The 11,208-nt window shown below is 40.2% G+C and overlaps 1 protein-coding gene across 1 annotated transcript in view; it reads right to left on the bottom strand.

Annotated features, from left to right (window-relative positions):
* Window positions 1-2,135: 2,135 nt before the first annotated feature.
* The window catches only part of LOC117483236 (protein phosphatase 1H-like), an 18,407-nt gene continuing 9,334 nt past the window's right edge, over window positions 2,136-11,208 (bottom strand). Inside the window, exons 7-11 of the mRNA XM_034131478.1 lie at window positions 11,117-11,208; window positions 7,168-7,240; window positions 6,141-6,248; window positions 5,089-5,240; window positions 2,136-4,866 (exon numbers count right to left, since the gene is read on the bottom strand). Coding sequence (XP_033987369.1) covers window positions 4,719-4,866; window positions 5,089-5,240; window positions 6,141-6,248; window positions 7,168-7,240; window positions 11,117-11,208 — 573 coding nt within the window. The 3' untranslated portion in view covers window positions 2,136-4,718. The remainder of the gene's footprint in view (window positions 4,867-5,088; window positions 5,241-6,140; window positions 6,249-7,167; window positions 7,241-11,116) is intronic.

Here is an 11,208-nt window from a genome sequence, read left to right on the forward strand (position 1 = left end):
GCATAAGAATACATTAAATATAACTCGAGTAATAATGTCCAAAACAATGTGCTTTTAAACTCTTCTATTTTCGATTTGGCCGGTAAGGCAAGCGCAAGTTTATTTATATAGCACCTTTCAACACAAGGCAATTCAAAGTGCTTTACAAAAATGAAAGGCATTAAGAAAATGGCATTTAAATAGTCACATAGTATAACAATTTATGGAATCTCGCACTGAATGAAATGATTAGACTGTTTTAAATATGTTAGAGGGAAGAGTACAGGAAGTTGAGGATTGACCCCAACATCCTTTGCACAGCAGACTTATGAGCAAGAGGGTCAGAGTTCTAGTGGCCATGTTAGAATGAAGTAGTAGTCACAATAGTATGCATACTTCATGCCAAAGTACATAGTGGCAGCTGCACCTACTAAATAAATGATGCTATTTGAAAGTCACAAGTTATCCAATCATTTCGAAAGACTTACCGATAAAAGAAATAGCCATTTAGCTAATTATGCAATTTGGTTTTAACTTTATATATTATCAATATTGTCCCTCACTTATAAGCTTAACTAATTTGTAGAGGCACATGGCTTTGGATGAAGGAACTTATCACAGGTTATAGCAAATGAAATAAATCATTTGAATTGTACCAGTTATTACTAGTACCATGCAACCCAACGGAGACAATTCATAATGTTTCTCTTTGTTTTCTTCTGGGATCAATTTAGATGCGATCCAGGAAATCCCTTTGGATAATGGCTTTACCCGGGTTAACCTCATCATTAAAAGATTGCGTCAATATTATTGTGTGCATTTAGAGAGTCTGCATTACTCGACCATGTCTGTCAGTGAGCCACTTAGTTCCATTAAAATGAATCCTGTGCCAGTCAAATCACAAAGTCTCAACCAGTCTTTTGAAGGCCCGTTGCCCCATTTGTTTTTGTTTGTCACACAATGAGAACCCAGTGAATAGAAAACAGCAACAATATTGATTAGCTCTTCTGGCACGTATCTTGTTTCTCACTCTTTCAGATTGATTTGGTCTTCGAACTAATTTGGACAGCAAACAAAAAGAAAACTGAATCAACGACACAAACTACACTTCATACATTTTTCTTTAACATTTATTTTCTTTTTTGGAAAAGAAACACTGAAGGTAAAACATTGCTTTTGCACAAAGGAAACATTAAAAATATTTCTTTTTGACTTCATAAGTAATCTTTTGTTACAAAATGTACAATTTCACATTCACAAACGAGGTTGAGGGTAGCACAAACGTTCACATTAAAAATGATCCTTACTGGCCTTCAAACATCGTCTTGCTACAGATTAAACCTTCCAGCCCTGCAAAGTTTCCTTTACTAATACTTTTTATAGTCTTTATAGTCTAATGAGAAACAAACAAACAGCAGTGACTAATTTACACAGATACGCAACTTCAAAAGCAGGAAAACCTTCAATAGGGCTGAACAAATTGTATAAGGGGCTAACATCATCAATGGATTCACAAATGTAGTGGCACCAATATGCGCCCTGGTGGACTCCCCATCTTTAGAAAGTCCCTCTGTACGTCCTTTCCACTTATACTACGCATGATATTGAACCTGAGTTAAGATGGTGCAGCAAGTTGGGGTGGCACAGCAGGGATGACAAAGAATAAAATTATTTGACATTCATCTAAGAGAAAAAAGGCTTAATGACCGGTATATGGATAACATTCAACACATAGATTCTGATGCGACATTCAGACATTATCGTAACATGTTTTTCAGTTCAAAACATTCAATCTGGTTGTTTGAAACCGCATCTGTTGAACTGGGACACGTGCTAAAACATAAGGTGGCAGCATCACAGATTAAACACAGTAAGAAGAAACACATTCAATAAAATTAAATAGAGGTCAAGATTTCTTTTAAACTATGTATCCGCGTCATTTTTATAGATGCCAACAGCAAATCATGATGTTATTAGCAACACCGCTTTTTATTAAATAAAATATTTCTTTCATGGAATGTACAGGAGAAAAATGCTCCAGTATCACTTATAAAAAGAGCAATACAAATGACAGCTAGCTTAGAGGAATGTCGATACTATCAACTAGAAAAAAGTCCAAGCTAAGATGATAGAAGCCCATGCTACACATTGGCAACATATCCTGTTGAAGTAGAGATCTCTTTTAGACATTCTTGGAAAAAACAAGGAAAGTGTAAGGGCCCTATCTAACAGCAAATTAGCATATAGCTAAGTGCTACTGTGAGTCCAACCCAGTTGTCTTTTCACGCACAGGGCCAGTTATCGAAGTTGCAAATGTGCTTGTGCCCATCTGTTTGCCAATGGCCACCTAAAGTGCAGTCAGAGACGCATTGCCATTTTGAAGCGATGGCACGAACATCAAGTTGGTCTTAGGTTAATGGCACAATATTCACCTCTATTTAAAGGGCATATGAGATTGGTCTTATTCATGTTTAGGCCAAAACACACCATTTTGATAGAATAAGAAACTAAAAACACCCAATTAGCTTCATACTTTGCACTGAGATTATGCGCTGTTTAACTAGCACAACGAGTTTGACACGCTCTAATGCACTTGTGCTTTCGATTGTTTAAATAGGGCCCAATATCCCAAATATTAAATTCCTCATTCTTTTTATGTTTTTGGATTCAGTCAATCGCTCGTATGCCCCGTTTTATGAAAAAAAGAGACATTTTCTCACTTTACTGTCAAGACTAAAGTAAACCAGTGCTACTCCAAAACTCTAAATATCCTCTATTGAGGGGAAATAAATCATAAAATTCATGATTTTGTCTGTCAAGGACTTAAAAACATGCGGTTTGTTTTAATATTATGCAGTCGATTGTTCCCAGACTGGAATGAAACTTTTCAGAAATGATGACCACTTTATATCGATCCTCTGAAGTTTCTTCTTCCCCCAGACTACTTCTCCTAAACTACATCTCAACCCAGAGAGGCTGGAAGAGGAGTGTAGCTCGTATGAACGCAGAATATAAATGTAGGGAAGGAAAAAATACACATGCACATCAGTTTTTAGTGAGGACGTGGCACTGTTTCCAGACAGCTGAACTCTTCATGGTCCTCTTTTCCTCAAGTCTAATCAACAAGAGGTTTTCTGTCTGTCTATTTGCATTTTAGTTTCCTTTAATTCCCTTCCTTCCCATTGACTTATACCCTAAGCTCTTATGCTACATGTCTCGGACGTCAAAAACTCGAAAGAAACAACATCCTTTAATATATAGCATGGTCTTTGGCACATTTACAAACTATAAACATTATCACTAACATTACAGAAATACAAATTCAGGTCGGTATAAAAACAAACAGCAGTGTAAACCATTGCAACCGTCGCTCATATTCCCAGGCCTATAATATGTCACTGCATGCACTGTCACAGTAAATCCCTACATCCAATCTTGCGTCAACCCCCCACCCCCCCCCCCCTCTGAAGACTAATGGGATCTGTATCAATCATCTAAAGCTTTATAAACATGCAAACATGTCAAAGCAAAAGTTAACTTTGTTTTTTCCTCTGTCAAACTGCTTTTCCCATTGACTCTGATTGTTTTTATATCAATTATGAATGAATTAAATCCTCCCTGTTGCAGGGAATATTTCACGGCTGCTGGGTTAATGATGTGGGTCAGCCTAAAGTGCAATCATACTGATGTACAAGTCCTTATCTAATGTCACTTTCACACAAAACAACCTTGATTTCCATCAATTCCAAATGTGTCAGTGTACAGTAGGGCTGGGCGATAATAATATAAATATCACATCATGAAGCCCGACGTGAAGTGGAACCTCTGAAATGACCAATCAGAATCGAGTATTCTACTAAGCAATGTGATAAATGGTCATATTGCCCATCCCTAGTGTAAAGTGTATAAAATGTTTACGGAGTTATGGAATGGGTTGACATTCTGAAAAGTAACTTATTCACTTTCTTGCCGAGTTAGATGAGATCACTGACACCACTTTCTTTCAGAGTGGTACAGTATCACTGATCTCATCTTACACTCAGCAAATTAGTATTTTCTTAAGAGTTGATGCATGGATATTTCATGAACTGTCAGTTCCCCCCCCAACTTCCAATGTGACCGAAGATTTCCTGCCTCTGTGAGCTCTTACTAATGCTCTGATGGAAACAGCGATGCAGCTTTGCAAAAATCCCATCACTCCCCGTGATGGGACTCTGAAAAGCAATCTGGAAGCAGCTCTTCAGGTGTGAATCCTTCTCAGCCACACTGTGGCGAAACAGAAACGCAGCTGACCATGGTCGCGACAAGGAGGTTTCTTTTTCTTTACAAACAAGTTGACTGTACAGAAGAGGACTAAAAGAGAAGGGAGAAGAGGGGCCAGAAAGAAAAGAGGTATTTTCTTCACTTTGGAAGAGCGTTCGTCCTCTTGGCTTTCACATCTCTGCAGAAGGTCAGTGGCAGCCACGAGGTTTCCTGCATTACTTTTGTCAACTCAAATCAATTAGAATGTGTCTAAATGTTCTTGTATTTTAGACTTTTGAGCGAACCTGAACAGCCAAATTGTGTGACCGACCAATTCGGAACTTCCACAGAGATATGAAACACCAACACACCCAAATATCCACATTTTAGGATACCCTTCGTCTAAAGAATAAAATAAGTGTTCAAACGGCACTGAGGAAACAGAACAGGGCAGTTCAAATCACCCTGTTGCTTTAAGAGCCCCTCGGCGAGGCTCCTCAGGGCTGATGGTTGCCGTACATCAGCGGGATGATGAAGGCCGAGATGTCGTCTCCGGAGCCGAGGCGCTCGTTGGTGATCCTCCAGCCTCGGTCCCTCAGCACCCCCCGCGCTCGCATCACCAGGTCCTGTGCTGCCATTGTATACCTGGAGAGAAAATAACAAAAGGCTGTAATCCTCAGCATAAACTGTAGGGCCCTAACACTGAATTGTGATTTAAACAATTATTTATACTTTATACAGACTAGCAAATATAACACGACGCAAATAGTTGACAACTGATGAAGGTTTACAGAATGAAATCAACAAAGCCTGTCACGAAAGAGATGTAAAAAAATAAGAAGAATTTGTTAAAAGGCAAACTGAGACCTGTGGAGGTCATCGGGGTCACAGTTGGCGAGGAATGTGGTGACGGATTCGGCTACTTCCTGGTTGGAGAGGACGTCCCAGAGGCCGTCGGTTGCCATCACCAGAACATCATCGGCCCCGTGTTCACACTGCGCCAGGTCGTACACCTTAACCTGCACGCACACAGAACATTGAGTTATGGTAAAACCCTCATAAGCTGAGACTCACTCAGCTAAAGTAGCTCAAGTCTCTCAGCCATACTGAAATCTATACTGCCCGATCCATATTCCCTGTCATAATAAATTCAACGCAGTCTTCATTATCTGAGAGCATCTGGAGAAGTTTCTTAAGAGACTCTGGTGAGGGGTGAGAGTCGTGTTTGGGAGAGAGAATAAAAGAGACACAGACATAGTGCTGGGAGTTCAGACTTCTGAGTGAACCTGGTATGAACTCTGGTTTTTAATGAATTAAAGATCAAGCGCAGAGCTCTGGGAGGGGAAATGCAAAACACTATAAGACCAAGTACACCAGGAGATGAAAGCTTTGAAAGCGGCGGCAGACAGGCAGACAGGTGAGCTGAAGTTCTGCTGCAGCAGAGGACCTTTTGGTGCAGATATCACAGACGCAGTGTGGGTCATGTGACGACTTATCTTTTATATAGGCTATAAATTAGACAAAACAAGGTCAGGAAGGGGCTGGCAGGGTGAGTGGAGGTAAGAGAAACATTTACAACTAATTAGAGGTGTTCAGAATTTGGATGATTAAGACTGTAACGGTATACCCGCTACAGGAAACAACCACAGTCTGAGTGAAATGAGTTGGAAATGTTTTGTGAATAGTAAAGGAAATACTATTCCCCGAATGAGTTAATCCTTCATGTCAGCTGGCTGCAGAGGTGTGTACAGAAGGTGTGTGATTGACAGCTGGCAGGCTGCTATAGGGAATAAGTAAACAAACTGGCCCTGTAGCTACAGTCCATGTGTTGTTGTTGGTAGTGAAAAATAAGGACCACACTAGAATCTAACCGGACATAAAGTGACATTCTCAGAGCACTTTTGACTGGCGTCTCTTACCTCAGGACAACAGGACAGGAAGGGTTTGATGTAGATGTTGGAGTCATGAACCTTGAGGTCATGGTCCCCGAGCCCGCGGGTCACACCGATGGTAGCCAGCACTCGAGCCTGCAAGACATAAAGTGGTTAACTTCAGGTTTCTAATAAACGTTTCTGCTTTTCATCCTGTCAGAATGCGGTTGTCAGGGAGTCATTAATGAACATATGGATGTTCCCATATTGAGTGACAGTGACAGCATGGCAGTGTTACTCTGTTTCCTCCCGGTCAGAATATTCACCATATGTTGGTGAAGGAGCTGGGGATTGCTCACAGGAGCGCATGTTGCAATGGGTATCAGAATCAGAAAAACTGCTCCATAAATGGTGGTGTAACTGAAACTCAAAGAAATGTTACTATTCTTTGTTAATTACCACATTTATTTCCCAGTCTTCCAATCTTTTAGTTCGCTGTTTAAACTTGTTAAGTCCGTTCTTTAAATTCATCAGCTTTCCTTCAGATAACATGGTGCAGTGAGGTTGTCGGATGCTGTTTGCCTTTCTGATGAACACACAAGCTACGTCTCTTTGATGAAACGAAATTGATCGAAAATATGATACAAACTACAAAAAAATGCACGTTTCGTAGGATTTATTTGGTAGTGTTTTCTTTTTCGTCTTCTTCTTATCTCATCCCAGTGGGGATTAACTGACTGTCGTCTCCCCAGTGGTGTGTGTCCGTACGAATGTCTGTGTGTGAGATGTAGCAACTGGAGTGGAACAGATGGACTGTCTTCTCTCTCTTTTTGTGAGAGTGCACGTTGACACAGACTCAGTGTGGTACTCACACATCAGAGACCGAGTGTTCAACCACTCTCTGGGAGGTGTGTGTGTGTGTGTGTGTGTGTGTGTGTGTGTGTGTGTGTGTGTGTGTGTGTGTGTGTGTGTGTGTGTGTGTGTGTGTGTGTGTGTGTGTTGGAGCATGTGATTTTTCTTTTCATTTCTGCAGTTCTAAAATTCAAGAGCAGATGTACAGAACTTGTAGACAGACAGACTCTTCCCTTTTTCCCTCACCATAAATCAGTGGGAACTTGAGATCTTCCTCCTCTATGGTCTTGTATGCCCTGTGTTTGAGAAAAAGACAATTATATCACATTATGTTCTTTGTCTTGCCGTCAGTACAAGATTGGCGTTAATTAATTAAAGATTGATTGAGAATATTTTTTTAATTATGTTCAAATTTGACAAGCTCTCAAAGAGGACGAAAAATTCCTCTGGAGGGAACTTTGGGATTTTAGACTTTTGCTGACCAGAAAAGCAAAATGGGCACCCTTTCAATGCTCACATTTTAAGAAATCTTTAAGACTTTGGTTTTCTCCAATCAAACTGAGAACCATGATGACATCACTATGTTTTTTCCTATTTATTACATTCATATCCGACTGATTAAACCGTTTTGCACAGGTTGAGTGCAGCTATTAAAGATAATTTAAAGTGGACCTATTATGCTATATTGGAAAAATATATTGTAGGGCCATACCTATACAAAACATGTCTGTGAAGGTTTTTGCTTCAAATACCAAACAGATCACCCATTGTAGCCATGCCTCATACTGCTCATACCCCTCTTTTGCAGCCCTGTTAGAAAAACGCGGATTTTGGGTCCTTAGCTTGAAAAAAAAAAAGGAGGCGGAGCTAATGCCTGATCAGAATTCTACCAGAGATAAAGTTAAATTCTCCTGTGATAAAACGCCACCCTGTTCTAAACCACATCAAGGATTATTTCTGAAACAGTATGGAGCTCAAATGCTTTTTCTCTTGCGGGTTTATCACAAGGTGAGTTCCTTTTTTTATTTCCTGCTTTTTAAACACATGTGCTCTCCAGTACAGGTTAGCTCTGAGTGTTAGCGAGGCTTGCTAATGTAAACAAAGACGAGATTACGTCCAAAACACGTCAGGCATTGTTTCTGATAGCAATTTTCTGTGGGTCCGCCGCCGATTTGACTTCAGATCGGCAGCAAATCTGTATCCGCTCGTTGTGCCCCCGTTTTTAAAATATGTGGGTTCGGAGGAAAAGAGAGGGTTTTATTTTCTGACGCTGCGTGAGTTCCCCGACGCACCGGGGACACATATTTATGTATAAAAGACATCACAAAGTGCATTTTGCATGATAGGTCCCCTTTAAAGGACCTAGATGTGAAACTATGGTGGAATACCCCTTTAATGCTCTAAACCTTTTACATTTTTAAGGTTTCATGTTCCATTTAGCACTAAACAAACATTCATTTATTTTTTTCCTAACATTTGTGCTTGCTCTCGCTCAGCCCCTGTTAGTAAACACACTGTAGGCCGGAAACATCTGCCATCCTTCTGCTAGCCTTTGATTCTGTCTCATTGCTGCCTCTCCAGAGGGCGATAACAATAAGTGTTTTCGCTGCTAAAACATTTAGCAAGAGAAAGTGAGGGGGAGGGGATCTTAGAGTACACAAGCAAACAACACCAAAAATAAATTAGAAGTGCGCAAATGGAAGCAGAAGATCTGGAAACGCACTGCTTTGATGTCAGACTGAACATCTTCATAGGTGATGATGTATTAAACAGGATGCATTAGACTTAGCGTCAGTCAGTGGAGAACATCGGAAACTTCAAACGGCTTCACATCTGACCAGAGTTTACTCCATCTGTTAGTGCGCATCACTTGTCTTCCTCAAAAAATTTGATTTGTGCTGCTCCCATTTATTCCCTGGTCTCGGCTCCTTAAATGGGAGGATTTAAGACTAACTTTTCAATAAGCATCCGACAAAAAGCACATTTAAGGGCAACAAATGTCATCGAGCTTCTCAAAGGGGACATAGAAATAAATATATATTTAAGTATTGGATAAACAATGTATTTAAAGGTGGGGTAGGTAAGTTTGAGAAACCGGCTCGAGATACACTTTTTGTTATATTCCATGGAATGCTTTTAACATCCCGATAGCAATCAATATCTTAAGTGCTTTGACAAAAAATCCATAAAAAATGTCATCTGTGGAAGCCGTAGTACTGTAAAAAGTACGACCAATCATTTTAGCTGGCCCGGCTAAAGTAACTGGATGGCCTACCTGCCTGTCAGCCTTCCATCTGTGCACAAACTTATCTCGTGCCCTCATTGGTCATGTGCGCGTTCGTGTGTGTTGGAGGAGGGGCTCTGTAAGGAAGTGGCAGATTTTTTCCGGCTGTGTATTTTCAAATTATACCGCACTCGAGCTGGTTTCTCCAAAATTACCTACCCCACCTTTAAGGGATGATCAGCACAAATTACAAAAAAAAAGATAAGCATTTTTAACTATTAATTATATGCATAAGTATAATTTAGAATGTTTTAAGTGCTTGAAGTTTTTGTATGAGAATTAGGGCATTTTTCTTAGATTAATGAATTAAATTCAACCTTATGAGAATGTTTAAGGATCAACGGGAAACCTTATCTAAACATCTTTGTGTTTTACTGTTTGTTGGACACCAGAGTCTTTTGAATTTTAGTTTGGCTCTAAACATCATTGGCCCTGAGCTCCTTATGAATACTGCTTTGAGGCACATTAGAAGAAGCTTTTACTGTAAACAAAGAACAGCAGCCAAAGCAGAGTCTTTTCATTTGGCTTTCTCAAATTGATTCTCCAGCTGCCTTAATTTGAGACCCGGACAAATTGAAAAAGATCAAGCTATACCCAGACCTTCTGAGATGTGGGAAAGAAAACACAGCATTGGTCGGCACACCCTGGCTGCACACTGTGCTCCTGAGTGTGTTCTTACAGTGAAATATACATCAGGATACACACAGTGCTGTACGTGGCCCAGTGAGTGAGAGCAGCACATCATTACTGGCTCAGCCACACAGCAGGGTGCCGCGCTGCCCACAGAACGCTACACACACTCACACTCACACTCACACTCACACTCACACACTGTCTGCTGTATCATTACACCGGGCTGCTGCTCCCTCATTAGCTGCTGTATGGCGAGAGTCCGCAGCAGTGAGGGAGGGGAGAGAGGTACTGAGAGGCTGCAGCACCATCAACTCACACAATCTTTTTCAGATTGTTTTGATTGAGAGGGCTCTTTCCGATCCCATTTTTCATTTTGGGCTTTGGGAAGATCAGACAAAGACCGATTTTTTGTCACCGATTTGCTTTGCCACTCATTCAATTGTAGGACCTTCTTTAAAGTAGTTGATACAAACAAAACATCTAAATGACTAAGTTATAGGGCTGCCTATTTTATAACAATTTGATTCAAATTGCAATATGGACTAGTGCAATATCCAATTTGCAGTGTGTTATTTGGTACAAAATATTGAATGAAGTATTGTGGAGCTGTAGAGGAGTCCTGTCCTAATGGTATTCTAGTGTGAATTACATAGTCCTTGTTTGGTTCAAATCCTTGTTCACAATCATTTTCTGATATTTTTCAACGATAATGTTGCATTCCCTCCAATATCACACATGGTATCGCAGTTGCAATATCATTAATATAATCGCAATTTTGATTTTTTTTTTTCAAAATCTTGTAGCCCTAGTTAGTTATCCTTGCGTTAAGTCTGTGGTTTGGGACAAGCTTCAACAAACACACACTTCCCGTAGAGCAACTTGATATTATCCCTTCTTGTTAGACCTCCCCTCTGGCGAAAGCCCACATCTTAAGACATATTAGACATTATGGTGCAAACAGTTTGCACAGGGTGAGTGTGACAATCCTTCATAATTAAAATGATGTTGATATGGAAATATGATGGAATACCCCTTTTTTAATATTATAAACCTTTTTTATTTTTTAATGCCACATGTCATTTAATAGGGTGGAGAGAGAATTTTGCCATCCCATAACATTAGCAGTTTTCCTTCTACACTATAATTTGGCAGGCGTGACACACAGGTCATTACACACACATATGTAATGCTGGTGTCTGCCATCTGTCTGCTTAATTAAAGAAGTGGTAATATAAAAATGTGGAGTAAGACTCACCATCCGTTCATGGTGAAGTCTCTGTAGAGCATCCTCTTGCCCACCTCCTTCCTCTGGACTCTCCGGGGGAATTCCAGGTGTGTGAACTCGTT

This window comes from Trematomus bernacchii, unplaced genomic scaffold (assembly GCF_902827165.1).
Source record: "Trematomus bernacchii unplaced genomic scaffold, fTreBer1.1, whole genome shotgun sequence".
NCBI classification, from domain to species: domain Eukaryota; kingdom Metazoa; phylum Chordata; class Actinopteri; order Perciformes; family Nototheniidae; genus Trematomus; species Trematomus bernacchii.